The sequence below is a fragment of the Gobio gobio genome (assembly GCF_949357685.1).
Source record: "Gobio gobio genome assembly, chromosome: 23".
Lineage (NCBI taxonomy): Eukaryota > Metazoa > Chordata > Actinopteri > Cypriniformes > Gobionidae > Gobio > Gobio gobio.
Genome location: NC_137119.1, coordinates 41,262,101 through 41,289,696, shown reverse-complemented (window position 1 = coordinate 41,289,696; position 27,596 = coordinate 41,262,101). Strand labels below are relative to the sequence as shown.

General features: G+C 40.4%; 1 protein-coding gene across 2 annotated transcripts; it reads right to left on the bottom strand.

The window, feature by feature from the left end:
- Positions 1–689: 689 nt before the first annotated feature.
- On the bottom strand, positions 690–26,732 carry LOC307119667 (uncharacterized protein). Of its 2 annotated transcripts, XM_079806085.1 has the most exons (11): positions 26,692–26,732; positions 26,507–26,606; positions 18,896–20,521; positions 16,540–16,794; positions 10,553–10,816; positions 9,985–10,272; positions 8,336–8,599; positions 7,027–7,293; positions 5,630–5,721; positions 1,539–1,627; positions 690–1,448 (listed from the first exon to the last, which is right to left on the bottom strand). In XM_079806085.1, the coding sequence occupies exons 2-10, from the start codon at positions 26,535–26,537 to the stop codon at positions 1,544–1,546; spliced, it is 3,171 nt and encodes a 1,056-aa protein (XP_079662211.1). In that variant the 5' UTR covers positions 26,538–26,606; positions 26,692–26,732; the 3' UTR covers positions 690–1,448; positions 1,539–1,543. The 2 variants fall into 2 exon arrangements, with proteins under 2 accessions (XP_079662211.1, XP_079662212.1); XM_079806086.1 differs by having other exon boundaries at positions 26,507–26,700.
- Positions 26,733–27,596: the final 864 nt, after the last annotated feature.

The window sequence follows — 27,596 nt, the reverse complement described above, 5'->3', positions numbered from 1 at the left end:
TACTTTTAAGTAGTTTTGAAACCAGTACTTACACTTTTACTTGAGTAAAAAGCTTGAGTTGATTCTTCAACTTCTACAGAGGTCTTTTTAAACCCTAGTATCTATACTTCTACTTGAGTAATGAATGAGAATACTTTTGACACCTCTGCTATTGTATTTATTATTTTCCGCTCTTTAGACCAAATTTGCAAGTTGCAAATTTCTTATCAATGACATCACACACGTATTAACACGGAAATCAAGGGTATTTTGAGGAAACCATGGAAACACCAAAGCCGCTTTAATATCTGATGTGTTTTATTAGACGGGTCAGCAACTGTTTGGATCATTCATGGACAGAAACTGATCATTGTTCTCCAGCTCAACACAGTTAGTCTTATTGTTTAAATCTAGTACCATAAGAACCATGTTTTACCACCTAATATCGATCTCTCACTGCAGTGTGAACAAGTGTCTTATAGTCGCACAGAGTTATAACATCACTTTAACACACTAAAATGTGTGTATCATGATAAAACATTGCTGCGTTACCACACACACACGACCGGAAGAAGCGACTGTGACAGAATAAAAGCTCCACAAAATCAAGGCGTCATCAAGATACGCCTTTGTTTTGGAATTAGCATTTTTTTTCTTTCAGAAAACAAAACTTATGCTTGTATAATGTAGTGAAATAAAGCGAACAAAATCATGTGTAATAGCTTTATTTATAATGAAACCAATCCCCCACAAAAAACAAAACAAAAAAAAAAGTTATATGTATAGTAATAGTAATAATCCATCATAAAAATTAAAACTGCAAGTCACATAAAGCTGGCAAAATGTGTAAATGTTATACAAAAATGATTTATAGCTCCTTCAACTATAGCAAATATCATCACACCAAACTATATTCACTGTATGCATTTTGAGAAAAAAAAAGCAATAAAGGTTCCTTAACCTTAACCCTAAACACAAACGTCTAGTATGATTTATCATGGGGACCAAAATAATGTCCCCACAAGGTCAAACATTGTAGGGACATGAGGACATTCGGTTCTTTACAACATAAGGTTTACCCAGACCACACATAAAAAAAACCCTTCTATTCCTCCTCTGCATTTCTCCTCTTCTCTTCTTTCTTTGTCAGTGTTTCCACACATTGTACATTACGAAACGAATTGTTTATGAAGTCTTACATGCATAAATGTAGAACAAAATCATATTTCCAAATCAGGAAAAAAAGTCTTCTACATTAAACCCCACAATATTTCAGTATCTTTGACTGGAAAAAATACGATCAGTTGTGTAATCAAATACGCAACTTAAATTATATTAAACTGACATGGAGTTGAATCTCGTATAACAAATAAAAACAGATAAATTGCTTCAGTCATTAACACATTTTGCCATCCATGAGCCATTTTTTACAGTATGACCACGTCATAGGCATTCAAAGGACACCGTTTCTGTGAAATGAGAGTCAGAGTTATAATTCAGAGTTATAAATCATACTCATTTGTAATCTTGTGACTAGGCTGGATAGAGGTTTAACAAACCTTGTTTAAGGATTGTTCACCGGCCTCTCCACCCACTTCAGCTTCCAGTGGACCAAGTCATTAAGACTTTCATTAAATATATAGTTCAGCTGAAGGACAGAATGGAAGAATGAGTTTATTGTCAAAAATGCACCTTGCACATATAAACTAAATCTAGTAATGAAGTGAAAATTAAATTAAAAGTGCGGTTAGATCTGATCATGTTGCGTCATACGTTCTGCGCGTTTTACAGCGTTGCGCACTGTAACCAATCACACACGACTCTGTTGAGCTTAGGACTGCAATAGCCAATCAGAAGTGTTGAGATTAGTCATCGCTGAAATGTGTTCTGTGCGCGAGCAAAACTCTGAATTCTCTGCACGCAAATACCCAACAACTGATAAACATAAACATATCTGATGATTGTGCTCTTGAGAGCGTCAAAACCATAGACTGTTAAAAATATGGACGTAGTGTCCGTGACGTCACCCACAGGATTCTGAAGAGCAGTTTTGAAGCGTAAAGTAGGGTCGAGCTGGCCGTCGCCATCTTGTCTGCGCATCACTCCAGGATAACAGAAAAATGGCAAAGAGGCGGGACGTGGGCGGAGCTGAGGTGACGAGATGACTAACAGACAGCAGACAAACGACAATCCACCTGTCACTCAAAGTGGCCACGCCCTTAATTATGCAGAACTTTAAGGCTTTTTATAATGTAAACGAATGAGTTATAAAAACATTCCCCCCCTCACAGTCGTCATGAAGGGCAAAATTAGCCGTATAGACCAAAACCACAGTTTGTCCCAGACTGTAAACATGTGTTCTTCTGCTGTAAAGTTGGCCATTTTAACATGAGCTCAATGAGATTCTGCTCCTTCTGGAGTCTGTCTTTAGTGGCCAGTCCATGAACTGCAGTTTAAGTCACTTCCGTATCGGCTTCAAGAGAAACGTAACGTAACTATTTTATGACATTCTATTTTTTATTGTTGTTGCTTCATCGTAATTGGATGACACTTTGTGACTTTTGTCACAATTTGCTATGTGAACATACACAAAAATCATGGACATGATTCAGATATATTAAAGGGTCGAGAAAAAAAAAGAATCACACTTGGCTTTTTCACGGTCAAAAATGACAGACAGGAAATTAATGGGAAATAGAAAAAATACAAAAACTCAGAGAATCTTTGGGTGGTGCAAAATAGACACACACACACACACACACACACACACACACACTTATGAACTAGTGCAGCTATAACACAGAGCAAGTTTTTGCAAATGTGTAAAAATAAAATCAATTATTCAGCCACAAAGCAGTAAATAAAAAAAACAGCAAAGAAGAGGAAACACACACACACACACACACACACACTCAAATACACATTCACTTACACACGCAGAGACACACATAAACACAACACACTGGCTGTTCGTAAATTTGAGCCAAAAGACTCGAATAAGAGGTTGAAATCAGATCAGACTGAGATTTATTAAGCTGTTACCCAGACACAGTGTCGGCCCAGATCCAGGCCACATCTGGTACATGTGGATTCAAGGCATACCAGATGTGGGCCAAATCTGGGCAGACACTGTGTTGCTGTCTGGGGATAACTTTTGTTATATTTTTATTGAATTTTGATGTGATGTGTAACAAAATGTCTGTCTGTGTTCAGGTTTGACTGTATAGTAAAATGAATGCAAAAACGGACACATAAAATCAACATTTCAAACAAAACTAAAATCTAAACCTTGACAAAAAGTCTTTGAGAATGTGTAAGTATAGCTAAACCAAAGTAATAAAAATAAGTATTTAGCCTACGTCTAAAAACACTAGAGAATTTATAAGCCACTTCATGGCATACAACATGGCATTACAAAATAATAAAAAATGTGTAATAATTTGATGAAATGTAGTATCATAAAATACCCTAAAAAAATTCAAAATAATAATCAGAAAATTTGATTGAACAAAAATATATTACATTGTTTTTCCTGGGGGAAAAATGTACATTTTAAGGCTTCGGTCACTTTTGACCACGAAGAAGCCAAATGTGACCCCTAAAGGCCGCTACATACTCCGCAAGAACAGAGAAAAAATTTCTCCAGGGAGCCCTGGTTTGGGAGTTCTCGCAGCTCGTTCTCGGCACATTGTCTGAGCAGAACTTTTTTCTTGTGGGTGTCCGAGAACTATTGTGTGATTTTCAGTGATGCCAGTAACGTGTTACTTAGTAACGCGTTACTCTAATCTGACTACTTTTTACCAGTAACGAGTAATTCAACGCGTTACTATTTCCAAACCAGTAATCAGATTAAAGTAACTAATACAAGTCACTGTGAGTTACTATTTTTTTAATTTTCCTTAGTAAAAATATATATTTTTGCTTTCTTGTTGAGTCTCACAGGGTTTTTCTTGCATAGAGAATTACAAGGCGGTCGCCTCCGTCAAATTTCGTGCCGCCTCCGTCTGTCGACAAAACTCAAGACAGGCAGTCACTTGCTCAGATTAGGCATGTCGTGATAATTAAATAATCATCAGAAATATATATTGTCACATGATCCTTCAGCAATCATTATTAGTATATTATGATTTGCTAGTACAAAGTCATCTAAAGCCATTCCATAGCTGAATGTCTTTCCTCCGCTGTAGCTCAATCATTCTCCGTTCAGCAAAACTGCGCGTCGTTCGGTTACAGTCAGCAGCTGCACGGTAAAGCTCACTCCAAGATGATAAATTCCAGTTAAAATACTTGATATGTAGATAAAATAATTTAGCTTCCTGAAGTTTATCTAGCAGTCTCTGAACGATGTTGTGCTCGCTACCCAGGTGACAACACAAGGACTATTAATTAGCATCACACGCACAATAACCAGAATTTAAAACTGTGAAGAAACAAATAATCAGTGAATGTTTGGACCGATATAGGCTACATAGTAGACTAGGATTTGTGTGCTCAACGCTCATCTTCTCTTTATGCCGTGGACTTTTCAATGTGCACTCGCGCTGCACTGCACACACTGATTCCACGTTGCTTTAAGCGCATCATTCTGCACCCTGGATGCGCATATGCGCTTTGTTGCCGCTCTGTTTTGAAGCATTTCATATATTTTCATAGTTTTGTGCACTTAAAGATTCTTAACAAATATTTTGTTCTCACGTATCTATCATATATTTGTTGTCTCGTTACAGAGCTGCACATTACGTTTACAATAAACTATAAATCTTGTAATTTTATATTATTTGTGTAGGCCCATATAATTATTTACATTCATATATAAATTAAAAATTAAATATAAATAGTTTTTCATAAATGTATTTAATAAGAACACAAAGTAATTTGTACCTTTTCATTAACATGTTTAGATTTTATAAAATTAGTCAAAAGATTTTTTTGGAGATACAATTTCAGGAGATACATTGTTGGCGTTACTGTTAAAAATGCACTTCCAATAAAGTGAGTGTTGGCAAAAATGGTTGTCATTTTTATGTTGAGGCTGCAGAGGTGTTGTTGCCAACTGATGAATGTAACTAATAAAGTAACTTGTAATCTAACTTAGTTACTTTTAAAATCAAGTAATCTGTAAAGTAACTAAGTTACTTTTTAAAGGAGTAATTAGTAATCAGTAATCAGATTACTTTTTCAAAGTAACTGTGGCAACACTGGTGATTTTTAAAAGTGGGTGGGGTTAATGCGGAGAAACGGAGATGTTCGGCACCTGCTTTTCTCGTGAAGTATGGAATGTACTGGCCAGGACAAACTTTCTTCTTGTTCTTGCCACCTCAAGAAAACAAACACATTTCTTTGTTCTTGCAGAGTATATAGCAAGCTTAAAGGAAGAGGAATCGCATTCACATCTAGCTTTACTCTAGAGTTGGTTCTGGGGTTTATTTCACTTGACTTTTCCAGCAGATTTGAGTTATTAATTATGAATTGAGTTATTAATTTGAGTTACTTATTTTTTAAATAAGCTTTTATAATCAATCGTTTATAATCAATATAATAATGTAAAGCTGTTGAACATGAAATTTGAACATTCATCCCATGATGATTCTGTAATGTAAAGCTGCTTTGTCAAAGTACAAGCTTGATAGTCACTGAACATCTTCTTTACCTTAGAGAATAGCTCTTTCTTATTATTTGCACAATAATGTGGCGTTTCAGAGGAACACAACATTGCGAAGGTCAGTGTCTGCTTCTCAGGATCTGGAAACAAAGACAGTTTTAAACACCAAGAAATATGCAAAAACGTAATCATAGCTAGGGCTGCACGATTTGGGGAAAATATCTAATTGCGATTTATTCTGGTTAATATTGCGATTTAAAATGTGATTTTTATTTATTTATTTTTACAAATGAAAAGTGTGTGTATATAACATTTTGTGTTTATGTATTAATATTGCTAATAATATTATGATTTTTTATAAAAATATTAAAATTAAAAATTTTAAATATTAAAAAGAGTATTTAAGAATAAATATAACAATATAATAAGAATATTTATATTTTACAGAAAACTTATTTTACAAAAAAATAGCTGGGTTACCTGTTAATATGCAGACAGCCTATGACTACAAATCATTAGAAAGGTCTAAGGATTTATTGTAAAAAGAATATTATTATTATAAAAATCTGTGCTTTTTATCTGTGATATAAATTTCTTAAAGTCTTTGTCTTTAATATGAAATATGAGCCTCTTATGCATGTATTAAACTCCTGTACATTGAAGAAAAACATATGGACTGTCATATTTATTTAGAGAAGTATTATTTTTCTTATTTGTTACCCAAAAGTTTAATTCATACTAAAGCCAGAGGGCGCCCTCGAGCAGAAACTCCACAGACGCCTCAGAAGAAGTAATAGTGTTCAGGAAATCCCTAACGTGAAGCTAGCACTGTAGCTGAATAAAAAGAAGATAGAAATGCTTTGACTGATTAAACATGAAGACAATAAACACATGACTGCGACAATATATGGTGTATTTGAGCTCTTTAAGCCTTCTCGGGTATTTTCATAATAATAAAGTATGCAGTGCTGATTGGCTGAGACTTCATGAATACTATAAAATATTACATTGTCTGCCTCATTCTGTGATAAGAAGCCACGTCAGCTCACAAACACTCGACTGACGATATGAAGTGAGTTATGAACACGTGTTATTAAACGTTGTATTTTGTTGGACAACAGGTTTATGAACGCTTCGCATTACTAGTTTGTGAAGATGTTTGATGCGTGTCGCTTTTTCAAAAACGCAGTGCTTTCAGACGGAGACGCTCTACACTAACACACTGTGCTTATATTTATTTAATAAAAATCACAACCTTTGTGCTCTCATAATCGCACATAAGCCAAAACGCGATTGCGGTGCGATTTCGATAAATCGTGCATCCTCATAGCTCAAAGTGAGTGTCTCCACAAAGCATAACATAGAATAGCATAGTCATGAAACGCTAAATATGTAAATAACAAAGCCGAATGTTAGATTAAACGAAGAAAATGGCATCTCTTTACCTGTTTTTGCATAAGCACATACTGGTGAACTGGTCAGATTGTCTGCCACAACACTGACATTAAAGTCATATTTTGTTCCTGGACTTAAATCATGAAAATCCATTTTTCTTTCGTTTGTATAACGTGTATTAAATTTATTCCAGAAAGCAGTGCCATAATCCACCCTGTACGAAATCTGGGCTTCCTGTGACTCCTTTGGAGCTTCCCAGGTTAGATGTATGCTGGTATTGTGAGAAGTGGCCGTTGCCGGCCCGGGACTAGTAGGGTCTGTGAATAGATTTGTTAGGCTGTGTTCACACTGCAGGGCTTAATGCTCAATTCCGATTTTTTGAAAAAATGTGATTTTTTTGCAAGGCCGTTCACATTTCCAATTAAATGCGACCTTTTGTGATCTCCTGTGTGAACGTGAAATGACCCAGAAGTGACCCGCATGCGCAGAAGAGTACTCAACGGTCAACGACGTCACTTGTTGTTTATGGAAGTAGCCAAATATGGGTGTCAGCATTGGAGTTCGTTTAGCTTTATTAAAGTTATTTTCGCAACAGAGCCAGCACCATTACAACCTTCTCATGTTAAGAAGAAAATTAAAAAAGAGGAGGAGAGCAAGGTTTTTGGCCATGGCGTTTTGTGGAGCAGTGGTAGCAACGTCGGTACAGAGAAACGTGTGTGTGCGGAGTCGCAGCCAGGAGTGGTGGGATACTGATGTGAGTGGCTTTACTGATACCGAATTCGTCAGTAACTTCAGAATGACCAGATCCACCTTCAATTATGTTTGCGAGCGCCTTCAACTAACTTTGTCAAGGGAAGAGACACGTCTGCGCCGGCCCATAACAGTGCAGAAACGCGTTGGAGTTGGAGTGTATTGGCTAGCAACAGGTGCGTACTTCTTCTTTTATTGGCGGTTAGCAACTATTTCTTGTGCATTACCGCCACCTCTGGACTGGAGTAAGGAACGGGAGTTACAATGATGACGTTTGTCGCGTATCAACGACGTGCGGGTCGGATACATGTGACCTGGCAGTTCAGACTGAAGACGCATTTCAAAAGATTGGATATGTATCGGATTTGGACCACATACCCAAGTGGCCTGGGTCGCATTTGAAAAGATCGGATCTGTGTCGTTCAGACTGTCATGAAAAGATCAGATACAGGTCGCATAAGGGCAAAAAAATCGGAATTGGGTCGTTTCAGCCTGCAGTGTGAACGCAGCCTTAGATGTTATTTAGCTGAAAGGAAAAGCTAATGATGACATTAAAGCCATTGGACAAATGGTCTGAAAAATATTAATCACAATGTAATAATTACTCACATGTGTAAGTTGAGATTGTAGCAGGTTTACTTAAGAGATCCCCATTAAGAGTGACAACTGTAATGGTGTACATCACTCCTGCCTTCAGGTCTGGGAAGTTGTGATGTAACTCTGTAGTAAATTCATTAGACGGTTTATAATTGCTTGCAGAGATATTGGTTGTTTCAATCTTCACGTTGAATTTTTCATAATTCCCTTTTATTTTCCAGCTGGCATAGATATATTTACTCTTGACGTCCAGAGAGAGTGTCACAGTATTCGGACCTGCATGAAAAAAAGCAAGAATAAAACAGGCAGTCTGTCAGAGTTTAGGAAAATCTAAATCTGAGCAGTCATTTGGACAACACAATATATTTCACTCCTAAAAAACTCCTTCAGTTGTTTTAGCCACAGAATACAAATCATTCAGACTTTTTTGCGTTTATATTTCACAATTCAAAATGTTTTCTCAGAATTGCAAGTTAAATTTTATAAAGATAAAAGTTTTTATATTAAGATAAAATATTTATTAAAAAGTCATAATTGCAAACATAAACTCAATTGAAAAGGTGATTGGGAAAAAAGTCATAATTTGTACTTTTTTCCCAATTGCCTTATTTTTCAATTGAGTTCATGTTTGCAATTAAGACTTTTTTTCTCATATGATATAAATTTAAACTTTTTAAACTTAAAATTACAAGAAAAAAAGTCTAAATTGTGACATATAAACTTGTAATTCTGAGAAAAAAAGTGAGATATAAACTCTAAAAGTCCAAGAAATAAAGTCAAAAAAAAAAAAAGGTATTTGTGACTGTTTATATCAAGATTTCTCACATTTAAACACAATTTGTTAATCACAACTACATTATAAAGTCCAAATTGAAGGATATAAACTTGCAATTGTGAGAAATAAAGTCAGAATTTTGAAATAAAAAGTTGTAATAACCTTTTTTAACCGTTTATATCTTGCAATTCCGACTGAATTTCTTGCACTTTTTAGTTTATATCTCACAATTTAGACGTTTTTCTCAGAATTGAGATTTAAACTCAACTGCGAGTTATAAAGTCTGAATTGTGAGATATAAACTTGAAATTCTGAGAAAAAAAGCGTGAGATATAAACTCAAAATCACAAGAAATGAAGTCTGAATTGCGAGATATAAACTGTTTTTAATTAAAAAAGGTAATTGGGACTTATTCTAAATTTCTCACGTTTACATTCACAACTTTAAGTTATAAAGTGAATTGCGAGATATAAAAAAAAGGTAATTGTGACTTTTTATATAAAAAATTCTCACATTTAAATTCACAAATGCGAGTTATGAAGTCTGAATTGCAGGATATAAACTTGAAAAAAGTATGAGATATAAACTCAAAATCACAAGAAATAAAGTCAGAATTGTTAGAGATAAACTTTTTAAATAAAAAAAGCTAATTGTGACTTTATCTAAAAAATTATCACATTTGCATTCACAAGTTTAAGTTATAAAGTCAATTGTGAGATTTAAAAAAGGTAATTGCGGTTGTTTACCTTTTTTCTTTTTTATCCCATGGTGGAAACAAGCTTCCATAGAAGTTTGACTGTCACACTCGCATTCAACTTTATCAAATGCGCTAAGCTTTAGAGTATGTATGCATGATATGAAATGCCTAAAGGAGCATGAGACTCACTTGTGTATGCTGAGATCTCCACCGCTTCTCCTGAGAGGGTGTCATGCTTTGTTAGTGCTGCCACACACAGGCAATACCTGGTGCCTTCTTCTTTATTCCCCTCTTTAATTAACTCGGTTTTTATAATTGTGCAGTTGTTTAGAGATTTGCAACGAGCTTCAGTGCACGTTTCGCCTTCATAAATACAATAGCAGTAGCCTGAATGATTACCACGAGGCGGCTCCCAATTGGCTGTTATGACTGTGCTGTCATTGTTTGCTGATGTTAGGTTTATGACAGATGACGGCACTGAAAAATAAATACCAATAAAACGATCAACTTACACTGCTTTGAAAGCTGTGGTAACAGGAATGCTTGTTACTTTGACAATAGCTATGTTTCCATCCTGTTTTGTGTGAATTTTAGATTATCACATAAAAAAATGAAAACCTTATGTGCTCAGTTTTTTTAATCCAATTAGAAGACACTTCAACCTGGACATCTCGAATATTGCGCATATTAAAGTTACATTTGCAACTGGAAACATAGCTATTGATGTTCAGTCAAGCGTGAATCTTTCTGCACTTACGGGTGTAAACAGAAACGCTGCTCGACACACCTTCAGTAGTCTTATTCACTATAGCTTTAACTGTGAAATTATACTTGTTTCCTGGAGTTAGACCTGTAATAGTGCACTGTACACTTTCACACTTTTGATTAATTTCTGAACTATTGAACAGGTTTTTGACGAGTACTGAATAGGACTCGCAGTCTCCATCTGGTTTACTCCAGTTGAGGCTGACGTCAACAGCCGTCACACTCACTACTGTCAGATTTTGAACACCAGCGGGCTCTGAAAGAGGGACAGCACTCAGATCATTAGTCAACATGTAAATTAGTCATTCATTGTGTTGATTAACAACACAGTCTACTCTACAGAATGGTATTTGGATGTGTTAAAGTGCCCCATTATGCTTTTCATGACCTTTCCTGTAGTGTGTGAAAGAGCTGTTTGTGAATGTAAGTCTCAAAGATTGTCTCCCAAAAGAAAGAAACAATTCTGAGTTGCCTGAAACGTGCTGTTAGTGATTCCAGTTTGCTCGAAGCTATGTAGGTTGGGAACAAATTTGCATAATGCCTTCATTGGCTGCTGGTGAACAATGTCTACTTTGCCCCGCCCTCAAAACACTAGTTGTTGCTGAGTTTGGTCCGTGTTGTAGCCTAGAAATCTAGACGCACCCTAGCGGCAGAACATTTATTTTGCCGCGAGTGTAGTCTAGCAACTCTCAGTAGAACTGAGAGCTGGAAAAACCAAACTCTGGTCAGGCCAATCACAGCGTGTGTAGAGTCGGTGGGCGGGCTTAACATAATGACGGCACGTCACGGCAGAGTTGCAGAAGTTCGTAAACAAAGCTGACGAACAGCGGTCTTTTGAATCGGCTTTGGCCGCGACTCTGGAAGACTTGCAGTTAAGCATTTCTTTAAGAAAAGAACAAAGAACGGCACTGAAGTCATTCTTAAGAAAGGAAGATATGTTCGAAGTTTTGCCGACCGGATACGGCAAAAGTCTATCAACTAACGTTAGCTCGGCTTCACCTTCTTCTTCGCTCTGGTTGGTTGTGGCGCTCATGGCGCTATCCAATTGTATGCAGAGGGAATTTGACAGACAACCATTTATCCCACCCCTCGGATTGAGCCTTGTCAATGGTGAGTTTCCAGACCCAACATCTTGATGTGGGTCTGGCTTGTCAGGCTATCCGTGTTGTTGAGATGTAGTGATGCACCGATCATGATTTTACATGGCCGATTCCGATACCGATTTTTTTCAAGAAAACTGGCCGATTCTGATACCGATTTCAGTTTTTTTTTTTTTTTACTCAATAAAAGAATAGAAATATACATAAGATGTTTATTTGGTATTTAACAGGCTAAATTGGCTTTTGGCTAATGAAAACAAGTCCGCAATCTGAAATTAACAGGAAATTGAATTGGAAATTAAAAGGCTGAAAGGTGACATTAAAGGCAACAACTGCATATTCATATCCAAACAAAGATGTTACTTAAATCAGCATTTGTTTTTAAATTCAGTGTAAAGAAAAAAAGTCTTTACCAGTGAAATTAAATAAAACCAAAGTATATAATTGTTTGCAAAATGTTAAATCAAATAATGTTTAGTGCAACGAAAAAAACTAAGATGCTACAGCAGGTGCTTTTTAAATCAAATTAAGTTAATGTAATTTTAAGGTAAAATAAAAAAGTAACACTTTAGAATAATGGTCATTAGTTAACATTAGTTAATTTATTAACTAACATTAACTAACCATGAGCAGTACATTTGTTACTGTATTTGTTCATCTTTGTTAACTTTAGTTAATATAAATCCAGGTGTTCATGGTTTGTTCATGTTAGTTCACAGTGCATTAACTAATGTTAACAAGATTTTAACAATGCATTAGTAAATGTTGAAACTAACCTTAACAAAGATTAATAAACGCTTTATAAGTGCAGTTCATTATTAGTTAATGTTAACTAATGTAGTTAACTAATGACCATTATTATAAAGTGTTACCAAATAAAAATGATCATCCTATAGGCTACAGAAATGATAGTATTTCATTTCAAAAGTGCATACATGTTCTTCTTTAGGCTACAAAAATAATTATTTCGGATTTGTCACAAGTTAGTCTGTTTCGTTTTCATCCGATCCAACACGTGAGAAGCTGAGCTGAACAAACGCTCACATCTACGCTTGTGCAGGCGCGGAGAGGTAAGCTCGCGCAGGAAAGCGGCACTTCATTGCCTTCAGCGTATCTAGTCTCTTCCCTCAGTTCTCCAGTTTCCGTGGCATGTTCGCGAATGATTGCAATATAGGCGTATGTGCACGCGGGCGCACTTCCGGAAAAATCGGCAGAAAAATACAAAGAAAAGCGGCCGGTTGCCGATCGCGCGCTAGAAGCAAAAACTGTCCGGTTCCGGTTTTTGGCCGGTCAACCGGTGCATCCCTATTGAGATGTCACTGAAATCCACTTTGCATGCACTTCCAAAGGATGAGGACTCGGGCTTGAATTGATATGGTAAAACTGACACAATCGTTCGTTCGTTTATTTATTTATATAGCACCTTACAAACTACCACCGTAGTTCCAAAGTGCTGTACATTGCAGTATAAAAGAAACCAACAGTACAACAAGACAAAAACACATAAAAACATCCATGTACTGATGTACTAAAATGCCAGAAAGTACAAATACAATTTTAAGCGGTCCTTAAAAACATTTAGATTTACGGAAGATCTAACATCCAACGGCAGATTATTCCACAATCTAGGACCAGCTACAGAGAAAGCACAATCACCTTTCATTTTGAAACGTGCACGAGGAAAAGTTAAAAGAAACTTGTTTGCTGACCTTAGACTTACGCCTGCACTGTAGGGCTTAATAAGCTCAGCTAAGTATTCTGGCGCCATTCCATGAAGTGCTTTAAAAACATAAACCAAAATCTTGTACTGTATCCTAAAATATATTGGTAGCCAACCTAGAGATGTTAATAAGGGAGTAACATTGTCCTTTTTCCCACCATTCATCAACAACCTTGCAGCAGCATTTTCTACAAGCTGCAAGCGGGCAATGTGTGTTTGACAGGTCCCAACATAGAGTTCACTACAATAGTCTAAACGAGAGAAAATATAAGCATGGACAACTTTTTCCAGGTCGCTGGCTGAAAGTATTGGTTTCAATTTGGCTATTGCTCTTAAATAAAAGAAGCAATTACGAACCACTGTCTTTATCTGCCGATCGAAAACGATGGATGAGTCAAAAATGACTCCCAAGTTTTTTACCTGTTCCTGTAGGTACCCCTTCCATGGGCCTAAGTAATCGCTTACTGTTTGGCTACCAGATGTGCGACCAACAATAATAATTTCAGTTATGTTTTCATTCAAATGAATGAGATTTTCAGCCATCCACAACTTTACTTCCTCCAGACACGTAAGGAGTATGGCATTTGAATCATTACCTCAAAGGCAGGTACACTTGAGTGTCATCTGCATAGGTGGTAAGAAATACCATACTTCTTAAATATCATACCCAGCGGGAGCATATATAATGAAAAGAGGATGGGACCCAAAATGGACCCTTGTGGGACCCCACAGGAAATAGGTGATGGAGCAGAGTAGTTATTCCCAATCTTCACTAGGAAAGACCTACATTCCAGATAAGAAGCAAACCATTTTATGGCCGTCCCCTGAATACCAACAGACTGCCTTAAGTGAGTCAAAAGGATCTGGTGGTCAATGGTGTCAAAGGCTGCTGACAAATCTAATAAAATGAATGCTACATGATCACCTGCAATCGTTCCTGTTTGTATGACTGATGAAGAGCTGAAATTCAGATATGGTAATGAGCATCTGGTTTCTAACACATGCTGTAAGCGGTAGACCAATCAAAACCGACTGGGCCATCTGACCAATCAGAGCAGAGTACACCAATCACAACAGACTGAGCCATCTGACCAATCAGAGCAGAGTAGGCCAATCACAACAGACTGAGCCATCTGACCAATCAAAGCAGAGTTGACCAATCACAACAGACTGAGGCACCTGACCAATCAGAGTAGAGGAGGCTCTGGGAAAGGAGGGGCTTGGAGAGCAAAACTGTTTCAGACACTGAGAAAAGAGCTGATGCTGCAATATATATACAAGTGCTGGTCATATAATTAGAATATCATCAACAAGTTGATTTATTTCACTAATTCTATTCAAAAAGTGAAACTTGTATATTATATCCATTCATTAAACACAGACTGATATATTTCAAGTGTTTATTTCTTTTAATTTTGATTATTATAACTGACAACTAAGGAAAATACCAAATTCAGTATCTCAGAAAATTAGAATATTGTAAAAAAAGGTTGAATATTGAAGACACCTGGTGCTACACTCTAATCAGCTAATTAACTCAAAACAGCTGCAAAGGCCTTTAAAGGGTCTCTCAGTCTAGTTCTGTAGGCTACACAATCATGGGGAAGACTGCTGACTTGACAGTTGTCCAAAAGACGACCATTGGCACCTTGCACAAGGAGGGCAAGACACAAAAGGTCATTGCAAAAGAGGCTGGCTGTTCACAGAGCTCTGTGTTCAAGCACATTAAGAGAGAGGCGTAGGGAAGGAAAAGATGTGGTAGAAAAAAGTGTACAAGCAATAGGGATAACCACACCCTGGAGAGGATTGTGAAACAAAACCCATTCAAAAATGTGGGGGAGATTCACAAAGAGTGGACTGCAGCTGGAGTCAGTGCTTCAAGAACCACTACGCACAGACGTATGCAAGACATGGGTTTCAGCTGTCGCATTCCTTGTGTCAAGCCACTCTTGAACAACAGACAGCGTCAGAAGTGTCTCGTCTGGGCTAAAGACAAAAAGGACTGGACCGCTGCTGAGTGGTCCAAAGTTATGTTCTCTGATGAAAGTACATTTTGCATTTCCTTTGGAAATCAGGGTCCCAGAGTCTGGAGGAAGAGAGGAGAGGCACACAATCCATGTTGCTTGAGGTCCAGTGTAAAGTTTCCACAGTCAGTGATGGTTTGGGGTGCCATGTCATCTGCTGGTGTTGGTCCACTGTGTTTTCTGAGGTCCAAGGTCAACGCAGCCGTATACCAGGAAGTTTTAGAGCACTTCATGCTTCCTGCTGCTGACCAACTTTATGGAGATGCAGATTTCATTTTCTAGCAGGACTTGGCACCTTCTTAATTGGCCAGCAAACTCGTCTGACCTTAACCCCATAGAAAATCTATGGGGTATATTGTGAAGAGGAAGATGCGATATGCCAGACCCAACAATGCAGAAGAGCTGAAGGCCACAATCAGAGCAACCTGTCCTCTCATAACACCTGAGCAGTGCCACAGACTGATCGACTCCATGCCACGCCGCATTGCTGCAGTAATTCAGGCAAAAGGAGCCCCAACTAAGTATTGAGTGCTGTGCATGCTCATACTTTTCATGTTCATACTTTTCAGTTGGCCAAGATTTCTAAAAAAATCCTTTCTTTGTATTGGTCTTAAGTAATATTCAAATTTTCTGAGATACTGAATTTGGGATTTTCCTTAGTTGTCAGTTATAATCATCAAAATTAAAAGAAATAAACATTTGAAATATATCAGTCTATGTGTAATGAATGAATATAATATACAAGTTTCACTTTTTGAACGGAATTAGTGAAATAAATCTACTCTTTGATGATAATCTAATTATATGACCAGCACCTGTATATATTATGAGGAAATTAGTGTTTGTGAACCTGGATGCATGTAAACCTGTTGTGGGAGACTCCAAAACAAAATTAGGAAGGTTTTAATAGGGGCAGCATAATAGGGGCACTTTAAAAAAGTACAAGTAAAATGTAAATGAATTCAGAACATACCAGATCTTTCAATAGTCATAAAATGTGCACCTTATTATTTGGCTCTCTGGAATACTTGATTATTCATTATCACAACTTAAACTCAAGGTGAAAGACTGTACATTAACTCCTATTGTGCTGTACTTTGAAAACTTGTTCACATTGACGTCCAAGTCTACTCACTGGTGTAGAAGGAGATATTCTGCGGATTGAGATCCCGGCCACACTTCACTGGAAACACCTGAACACTGTACAGATTTCCTGGTCTCAGACCCTGTATTTTTTTATACAGGACAGTCTCATTAGATGTCTGTATTGTCTTGTTCCCTGCAATGATTTCCACTCTGTAGTGAGTAATGTTACCAGGTGGATTACTCCAGCTCAGATGGCCATCACTTGTGGTCACATCGGAAATGTTTATTTGCCCAAAAAAGCGATCTACAGACAGATAAGTGCAACCGTGTATATTGGCAGAAACGGACAAGTTAAGAAAAGGTTTCAAAAGGAGGTTTGATGCCATAGAACAATTTTTGGTTCTACAAAGATTTTTTCAGTGAACAGGAAAAAAAAAAGGTTCTATATAGAATTATAGGGTTCTTGACTCAGTTTTAAAGAACACATTATGCCGAGAAGGTTCTATATGCAAATCATCACCGCTGTTGTCTTGCATACTTCTTCTTCTTCTTCTGAAATTTGGCGCTTAAATCGTCCCGCACCGTTTGTCATAGACCCATGAATGAGGTGTCAAATCGACTGGCTTATTAAGGAGAGGTGTGCTATGTCTTTTCTAAGCGATCGGACCTATGATGGCACAGCGGGCAAAAAAGATCCCATAGATTTACAATGGCAGAATCTTCATGTTTATGAATCCCAGTCACTTTCACATATTCAGGGCCTTAGGAAAGAAAATTATGGCACGGATGTATGAAAGCTTGTTTTCCGCCTCAGGATAAAATAAATAAGGCAATTGGGACTTTATATCACGCAATTCTGAGATAAAAAGAATTGTGTGATGTAACCTTGCAATTGTGAAAAAAAAAATTTAAGAATTGTGTGATATAAAGTCCAAATTGCCTTATTTATTTTTATCCTGAAGCGGAAACAAACTTCCATACATACAAGTCGTATTTGCGATAAATAAAGTCAGAATTGCGTGACATAAATTCATTATTGTGTGATATAAAGAATTGTGAGATATAAACTCGCAATTCTTTTTTTCGTCCCTCAGAACTGGACTTTTATATCTCATAATTTTGAGAAAATAAGTTTTATATCTTGCTATTCCATAAGTAAACTTACAATTGTGAGATAAAAATATTTGTTTATTGTTCTATTCTGTGGTTAAATTCCAGCTTCCAAACGGATGGCCTGAGGGTGAGTAAATTAACAGAACATGTAACATCAATGGAAAATTTGCATTGCACAAAAGGTTCTGAAACTTTTAAAGTGGGTCTTTTAAGAACTGTTCACTGAAACAGTGTTTTGAGGAACCAAAAATGGTTCCTCTATGGCAGTGTTTCCCAACCTTTTTTCAGTCATGGCACCCTTTGAAAATGTTCTCCAATTTGTGGCACCCCCTCGCATACTTTACGCTAGGGGTGTAACGGTACAGATTGCTCACTGTTCGGTTTGTATCACGGTTTTACGTTCACCGTTTCAGTACGGTTCAGTATTTGCTATGTTCAGGGAAAAAATTACTACTGTCAAATAAAAATAAAGAAAATAATAAGAACAAATACAAGCAGCAGCACATATAAATACAATTGAGCAAAGATAGGCCTACTAATAAAATAAACTATGCTTTTCATGTTTTTCAGGTACGTCTAACATTAGTTTTCAGGTACAGAAATTGATCAAATGTAAAATAACATTGCATATTTGACTGTATAAATTAAAAAATAATCCTTTTTAAACTTACAAAAGCTATTTATACATTCAATCAAGAGCAGTGAGTGATGTCCTTGTCTTTTGTTGTTTGACATTAAACAGACAGCAGTAAAGGCTACTGCCCCTTTAAGAGCTAATGCTACTGCCCCTTTAAGACATAATGCTTGGATATGCGTCGTCTTTCTCGACTGTATAAAGTTCACTTAAGGCATATACAGACTATGTCTGCTAGAATACTCATCAAGATGGACATGTTGACATACTTTTTGAGTGAGTTTGTCCGTTCAAGAGCAAGACTTGAAAAAGAACTCAATATTTGCGCGCTGTGAGACGTGTTACCGCTTTCGGATGAGTGCAGACACATTTTCTCACAGAGCGCGCGACTTCTCATTCGCGTCTTCTGGCACTGACTACACCCGGGTGATGGCCATATTCGAACATAAGACAGCACTCGCATGCATTGAACAAAGTTTACAAAGAGAGAATTATTTGAAAAATTCAAATTTTACACGGCACCCCTGCTCTCGTCAGACGGCACCCCGGTTGGGAAACACTGCTCTATGGCATTCTGTCAAAACTCCTTTTGGAACCTTGATTTCTAAGAGTGTAAGAGCACCAACAATGATGCTGTGCTCTAAAACAGAGGCCTTACCATCATAACAGATGAAGGGTCGACTTTCGTTGCAATTTATTTCCTTCCACATGCCAAAGCTGAGCAAGACCACACAAGCATCCTCAATGTACACTTCAGGATCTGGCTCGGGTTCGAAGATGCAGTTGCTGGTTGTGGTGCTCTCTGTTGTGGCATAAGTGGTGGTGCTCTCTGTTGTGTCATCAGTGGTGATGCTCTCTGTTGTGGCATAAGTGGTAGTGCTCTCTGTTGTGGCATTAGTGGTGGTGCTCTCTGTTGTGGCATTAGTGGTGGTGCTCACTGTTGCGGCATTAGTGGTGGTGCTCACTGTTGCGGCATTATTGGTGGTGCTGTACATTCTGTCATTAGTCGTGGTGCTCTCTGTTGTGGCATTATCGGTGCTGCTGTACATTGTGGCATTAGTGGTGGTGCTCTCTGTTGTGGCATTATTGGTGGTGCTGTACATTGGGTCATTAGTGGTGGTGCTCTCTGTTGTGGCATTATTGGTGGTGCTGTACATTGTGTCATTAGTGGTGGTGCTCTCTGTTGTGGCATTAGGGGTGGTGCTCTCTGTTGTGGCATTATCAGTGGTGCTGTGCATTGTGGCATTAGTGGTGGTGCTGTACGTTGTGGTCTTAGGGGTGTGCTCATGCACTTTATTTTTAAGCTCATCATATGTTATATTTAAGCAGTTAAGGATATCGATCATCAGTATATGACACATATCATCTGTTTGGTTAGTTTGAGACATTGAGGCAGTCTCTAGAGAGGTTACCTGAGAAAATGTTGTAAAGGAGGTTTGTGATGAGGTGCTGTACATCGTGGCATTAGTGGTGGTGCTCTCTGTTGTGGCATTATCGGTGGTGCTGTACATTGTGTCATTAGTGGTGGTGCTCTCTGTTATGGCATTAGTGGTGGTGCTCTCTGTTGTGGCATGAGGGGTGGTGTTCTCTGTTGTGTCATTAGTCGTGGTGCTCTCTGTTGTGGCATTAGGGGTGGTGCTCTCTGCTGTGGCATTAGTGGTGGTGCTCTCTGTTGTGGCATTAGTGGTGGTTCTCTCTGTTGTGGCATTAGTGGTGGAGGTTTGAAATGAGGTCACTGGAGTAGACGTTGTGATAGTTATGTGGGTGCTCTGTGGAATCTGTGTAGTTGGGTAACATTTAGAAATCATTTTCTTTACTTTTGGCACAGGATGACCAGGGTTCCAATTCTGATATGTAACAGGATCATCATTGGACCATCTGGACCATGGGATGGTGCCATTAAAGCTCTTGCGGAGCCCAATCCAGTAGTCCAAAGAGACGTTCCGTTGCACAATAAGATGGACATTTCTACTGGTGATGGTCGTCAGTTCTTTGAAACACACCTGACAATGGTGTCTGGCCTCATCCCACGTGGTATATTGGAGCTTGTTCTTCTTCCATGTGGTATTTTGGAGCTTGGTCTCATTCCATGTGGTATTTTGGAGCTTGGTCTCATTCAATGTGGTATTTTGCTGACAGAGCTTGGTCTCATTCAATGTGGTATTTTGCTGACAGAGCTTGGTCTCATTCCATGTGGCATTGGACTGAAGAAAACACTGCTCCTCATCCAAAGTGACAGCAAGGGAAATATGAAAATACTCCTCCTCTGCCCATATGACTGAGCCTGAACATAATCAATTGATAAACAAATTGTCGTAAGGTTTGCATACACTTCAAAACGTCTCGGTTTTAACCCTTGTTCCCTTAAGGAGGGAACGGAGACGTACGTCGGACGTCACCGAGGAATTGGGATCACTTCAGGGAGTCCCTATCAGCTTTGAGATATAGAGAACAGGCCAATGGGCCATTGGCGTGCAAGATTTGCATCTCGCGCTCCGCCCCGCTGGTAAATGGACAGGAAGCGAGAGCAGCACACTATTGTTTTTCACTGAGGAGCCGAACTAGTGACTCGGCCATGCAGTGATGGTACAGCAACTGTGGCGACGGGACGTACGTCTCTGTTCCCTCCTTCAGGTAACGAGGGTTACCATACGAAACCGAGACGTTCCCTTTCAGTCGGTCACTTACGTCGGACGTCACCGACGAATTGGGATCCCTTTGGAAAACGCCACAGTTACTACCACTTCCAGCGCCCAGCGAAGAGCCCCTCAGACCCCGTCTGTTCCGGGCGGGAAAACTCACGCAGGGAGAGTCACTGCTGCTATTCCGCAAGACCCACTCAGCTGACTATTGTGCTGGGAAAGCGTGCCCAGAGGGGCCGCTGCGGAAGCCACATCATGCCCAGAGGGAGTTACCATCTGGAGAAGGCCTTGGGCAGTACGACATACAGAAGTCCCAGGGGTGGCCCCGGCCTTGTAGGCGGGAGAACAACACTGCACTGGGACGGCAGAGGAAGCTCTGCCGAGGGAAGATACAGGCTCGCCGTAGGGAGCTGTACCATGGAGAATACACATATGGGACCACCGTGGGAGTCACAACATATGGAACCCAGCTTAACACAAGTTCCAACAATGCATACGGATGTTAGACCTGGCGTCGGACGCTCCAACTGCCGCGGGTTGCGGAGGACTCAACAGGGTTCGCCATTCTGGGGAACTCAACTGGAGTAATAAGTGCACGTATCCGTTCCAAGGGGAAGGGACTGTTGCAGCAAGCCGACACTTAGAACGGGCACTTTGGTGTTACTGATTATGGGAAGTGAGCACACAGGAAGAAACCGGCTCTACACGGAGGCTATAAATCTAGCGAACGTGTTAGGTGTCACCCAAACCGCAGCTCTACAATAGTCTGTCAGCAAGGCGCCACGGGCCAGCACCCAGGAAGATGCTACACCCCTGGTGGAGTGGGCTCTTAACCCAAGCGGGCAGGGCACGTCTTGGGTTCATACGCCAAGACGATGGCATCCACTATCCAGTGGGCCATCCTCTGCTTGGAGACAGCCTTTCCCTTCTGCTGGCCTCTGTAACAGACGAAGAGCTGCTCTCAGGTCCTGAAGCTTTGCGTTCTGTCCTTGAAGTCTGCGGGGTGCGGACGGGGCAGAGAAAAGCTAGGGCTGGGTCTGCCTCCTCCGAAAGCAGCGCTTGCAGGCTCACCACCTGGTCCCGGAAGGGAGTGGTGGGAATCTTGGGCACATATCCAGGACGGAGTCTCAGGATTACATGAGAGTTACCAGGCCCGAATTCCAGGCACGGTTCGTCGACCGAAAATGCCTGCAGGTCCCCTACCCTCTTGATAGAGGCCAATGCAGTCAGGAGTACTGCCTTCAGAGACAGAATTTTTAACTCTGCTGACTGAAAAGGCTTAAATGGCGCTCTCAGTTAGTACAAGAGTTAAGTCCCAAGAGGGTATAGAGGGAAGGCGAGCCGGATTTAGTCTCCTCGCCCCCCTCAGGAACCTGACGATCAGAACGTGCTTACCTAAAAACATCTACCATGTCATGATTAGCGGCGATAGCGGCAACATAAACTTTGAGGGAGGAGGGAGACAGCCTTCGCTCCAACCCGTCTTGTAGGAAGGAAAGCACAGAACTGATCGAACATCTTCGGGGGACTTCTCGGCGAGAAGAACACCAATCGACAAACAGGTTCCACTTCAACGCATAGAGGTGCCTCGTAGAGGGAGCTCTAGCAGAAGTGATGGTGTCAACTACCGCTTATGGTAGACCACCTAGAACCTCCACGTCCCGTCAGGGACCAGACATGGAGTTTCCAGAGGTCCAGACGCAGGTGCCAGAGGATGCCCCATCTCTGAGTCAGGAGGTCCTTCCTCAGAGGAATGGCCAAGGAGGTGCTGTTGCGAGGAGCACTAGTTCCAGGAACCAAGTCCGTTTGGGCCAAAAACAGAGCAACCAACAGGACTTGCTTCTCGTCCTCCCTGACGTTGCACAGTGTCTGTGCAAGAAGGCTCACTGGGGGAAACGCATATCTGCGTAGGTCCTGGGGCCAGCTGGGTGCCAGGGCATCCGAGCCGAGGGTCGTCCCGGTCAGGGAATAAAACAACTAGCAATGGGTCGTGTCCGGATCGGCAAACAGGTCTACCTGTGCGGTCGCTAAGCGACTCCAGATCAGCTGGACTACCTGGGGATGGAGTCTCCACTCTCCCGGGAGCACTGGCTGTCGTGAGAGCTCAACGGCTGCACAATTGATCAGGCCCGGAAAATGAATGGAAAGAAGCGACCTCAGATGCTTCTGACTCCAGAGGAGGAGATGGCGGGCGAGTTGTAACATGCGACGGAAGCGTAGACCACCTTGTTTTTTTTCATACACAACGGCCGCAGTGTTGCAGCCCGAAACTGCAGACATCCTGTGAAGGGACCGGTTCAAGTGTCGCAGATCCAAGATCGGCCATAACCCGCCACCTTTCTTGGGTACAATAATGTACGGGCTTTAGAACCCAGACTTCATATCGGCTGGAGGGACCGACTCTACGCCAGTAGGACTGCAATGGAGGGACCGACTCTTTGCCAGTAGGACTGCAATCTTCGCCTGGAGCACAGGGGTGTCCTCCTTCGACACAGAGGTGAAGTGAATACCCCTGAACTTGGGGGTGCGCCGGGCGAAATTAATCGCAAAGCCGAGTCTGATGGTACGGCTGAGCCGGCGAGACGGGCTGGGAAGCACTAGCCAGGCTCCCAGAGACCGTGCAAGCAGGACCAACGGCACCACAGACGTACCCGCAGCAGGGCAGCATAGCGGCATGCAGGGACCCGACTCGGACGGCATGGTAGCAGCCCGCAGTGGGGTCTGAGTGTGATGTGCCCTCCTCCAGGGGAAGAGCAGCTCCTGATCAAATCCGGGTCAATGGTGTTTCTGGACCAGGGTGGACATTATTTGGCCAAGGGCCAGCGCTGTGCGCAGCTCAACCTTGGCTCAGAACTACCCTCGTGCACTAAGCAGGGCGGAGGTGGCCTGCCAGTGGCACTGCCACCCCACTGATGAGGATAGTGAGAGAGAGGAAAACTTTATTCAGATTATGGCCCTATTGGTGTTCCATATCTTAGCACCAAATAGTTCCACAATGCCAAAGCCTTCCAATGCACATCCGGGAAAAGGCAAGGGGTGTGCAAGGCGAAAGCATGGCTGTCAAGTATGAATCTGATTCAGCATGAGCACCCACTATTATAGTGGGAATCTCAGCATCATCTTCATTTTCAACACATAACAGCCCTATCTCCGATGCAGCGATTGACATCTGTCCTCTGCTAGAGCCCCAAATGAAACGCTAGGTCCTCTTTTTTTTTTTAAATTTTTATGAAAAAGGCAAGACGAACAACGCGCCGACGTGGTTATGCTCTCATGAGAGAACATAAACCACCCACAAACACAGTCTCTGAAAAAGCAGAACTGATCGAACATCTTCGGGGGACTTCTCGGCGAGAAGAACAATCGACAAACAGGTTCCACTTCAACGCATAGAGGTGCCTCGTAGAGGGAGCTCTAGCAGAAGTGATGGTGTCAACTACCGCTTATGGTAGACCACCTAGAACCTCCACGTCCCGTCAGGGACCAGACATGGAGTTTCCAGAGGTCCAGACACAGGTGCCAGAGGATGCCCCATCTCTGAGTCAGGAGGTCCTTCCTCAGAGGAATGGCCAAGGAGGTGCTGTTGCGAGGAGCACTAGTTCCAGGAACCAAGTCCGTTTGGGCCAATACAGAGCAACCAACAGGACTTGCTCCTCGTCCTCTCTGACGTTGCACAGTGTCTGTGCAAGAAGGCTCACTGGGGGAAAGCCCCAACATGCTTGCGATGCACCAGAAAAGAAACTAGATCGGGATATAAGCAAAGGTACTCAACCCCGTTTGAGGTTTCATAGTCTCGACCATGCATCTGAGGCGCCGAGCGACGCGCGCTGGGTTGCCGTGGCTGTCACCCGGCATCTAGACGGCACACGACGTGATCCCGTTCCCCTGAGAGAACATGGATCACCCACGAACGCAGTCTCACCATGTTTATGCAAGAGGGATGTGGGCCGTCAGAACAGGAAACAACCGCATCCAGAAACGCACGGGTGGAATGAGGTCTTGAAAAAGACGCAGTGTCAAACCCGTGTTACTCTTTTGTGAGGAAACACTCTTTCAACAGTGCTGAAGCACCCAGGGGAAGACCGCGGCAGCACACAGGAGATAAGTGCAGTCCTGTATCTGCACTCACTGAAACAAACGCCTCTCACTGAACCGACAGTTGCTGTGAGAACAGCAGTTTGTTATGCTGATGCAGCGGTGAGCACGTGATCGCACTGATTGTGCCTTTTCGCCAACACAAAGCGCCCCTCTCGTTCTCTGGAGTATCTCTCTTGTAGATAGGCTCTCTTTTAGAAAAGCAGTCTTGCTTCATCAACGCCGTTCGGCTCCGAAGTGAATGACAATAGTGTGCTGCTCTCGCTTCCTGTTTATACCCGTGGTGCGGGGCGGAACGCGAGATGCAAATCTCGCACGCCAATGGCCCATTGGCCTGTTCTCTATATCTCGAAGCTGATAGGGGCTCCCTGAAGTAACTAATACTTCTCTGAACCCTCTGGTTCTCCTCATTTTCGGATTACACTCAAACTCCTCCCAGTCAAAAGCGGCTGAACACCTCAAATGTGACTTTTCCCCCGCTATTGGCAGGATTTTATGTAATTTATGATACAACGCTTTCCCGCCATTAGCTATGATTCCATCCACCTATTTTATGTGCATTTGGGCAATAATTATTATGCATTTCCACAGTTTTACAATACAGTTAATGAATCCATTACTGTGTTTTCCTGCATTGCAGCTGATTTGTAGATTGTACCCCTCAAAAATTCTCTGTATTTTTATTTTCCCCAACCATTTCTATGGCGCTTACCAAGTTTTTTTTTTCACCATTTAACCTTCATATAGCCACAAAATTCACCAAGAGTCACAGCATTCTGATGACATAAAACAAATCTGAAGAGCATCAGAGTGTTAAATGAATATGTCTTAGTAGTATCCGGAAAAAATATTTAGAAATACTTAATATATATTAAGTAAAAAATGAATGCTGTCTGGCATTAGACACTTGCAACAAAGCACATTTGAAGCAATTTTAATTATATTTTTTATTTAATTATTTAATCAAATAATGTAATGAAAATTGCTCCTCATTTTGGCTTGGTTATGCAAACTTTAGGTGAGCCAGTTTTTCCAATAAAGCTTTCGAGGTTGTAAATGCAAACTATGAGTGGACTGAATTAGGAACAGTTGCACAATGAGTTATATATACACCACCAGTCAAAAATTTGGAATAATTAATATCTTTTAATATCATTTTGAAATAAGACTTCAAATTTAGGGAGCACATCTGTTTTCAACATTGATTACATTTTGGAAAATTGTGTTGAGAAGAAAATTATATTAGAATGATTCCTGAAGGATCGTGTGACACTGAAGACTGGAGTCTTCAGAATGCAGAATGCATTGAAGAATGCAGCTTTGCATTAAATTAATCGATTACATTTTAAAATATATAAAAATGGAAAAAAGTTAATATAAATGTACTGTATTTTGTTCAAATAAATGCAGCCTTGAGGAGCATTAGAGACTTTTTAAAATTAATTTTTCCAATCTTTTGACATGTGTATGTTTGTCCTCTCAATAAACATAGGATGAAGAAAGTAAAAACTTCTGTCAGTTTACAGACTTACTCAGGAGAAGTGCCAGCCACAGTGCATTCATCTCACATCTGCTTTTTGATGATTCACTGGTTTCAATCTCAGGTCAGAATGGAAAATGTACGACACCTTTCTAAATAATGAAAACAGAATCATCAATTAATAACCTGAAAGGAGCCAGAAAGACAAACTAGTCTCTTCAAATATAAGATACCCACTCAGTCTGCAATCCTTTCCTGTCCACTGATCGTCCTGATCTGATTATGAGCTCTACAGTCTGATCTCTATCAATACCATTCACACAGTGACTTTTCATAAGAAACCTCAAAATTTCCATTGAGCCTGCATTTGCAAATAGCTGGACACAGCTGAAACATGTGAAAATGTCAGAGGTGTATTTAAGACCAGACCTCCAAGACCAAGACTAAGGGTCCTTTCACACCTGCCTTGTTTGGTCCAGATTTTCAGACTTTTCAGTTTGGTCAAAATCAAAATTACAGGTATGAAACCTCTCCCAGACCACGGTCCTGACCAAACAGATGAAATTTGGTCAGACAAAAAGAGGTAGTCCCGGTCCGGATCAAACTGAACAAAGGTTTGTTTCGTTTCTAGTGTGAAAGCATTTCCTGTATGGTTCGGACTTTCAGACCATTTACAGGAAGTTCCTGTTTATGTTTAAATATTATAATGTTCTTTTTAAATTTCATCTAGGCTATATTGATTATGAAAAGTGAAAAGATGCGCAATATGTTTGAAGACATAGGGTCAGAAATGATTTTGACCACTTCATTAAGTTTTGTTTTGTGGAAAGCCTTTCTTTAAAGTGAATTTTATTTTGTATAAATTTTATCTTAATTTTAATCAATCTTTCATCAGCCAATTGCCTGGATTTAATAAATAAGAAGCAAATAGGCTATACCAGACAACAATCATGACATGGAGGTGCCGAAGTGATCACATTGCACATGTCTCATAAATAAACTACAACTCAGCAGTCTACTTGCCTCACAGAATTGAGAAATATGTGTATAGAAAGCTTGAAATGTCCAATTTTAAACAAAACAATTCGAAATGAAAAGAAATAGGCAAGCAATGCGCACTGTTCACTAGTGGCAATGGTATG

Bases quoted from the DNA above. Each gene is read 5' to 3' on its own strand.
- LOC307119667 (XM_079806085.1), bottom strand. From the start codon at position 26,537: ATGAATGCACTGTGGCTGGCACTTCTCCTGA. The intron at 20,522-26,506 runs GTAAGTCTGTAA...GATTATGTTCAG, and splicing joins GTGGCTGGCACTTCTCCTGA to GCTCAGTCATATGGGCAGAG. The intron at 8,600-9,984 runs GTGAGTCTCATG...TTTTTCATGCAG, and splicing joins GGAGATCTCAGCATACACAA to GTCCGAATACTGTGACACTC.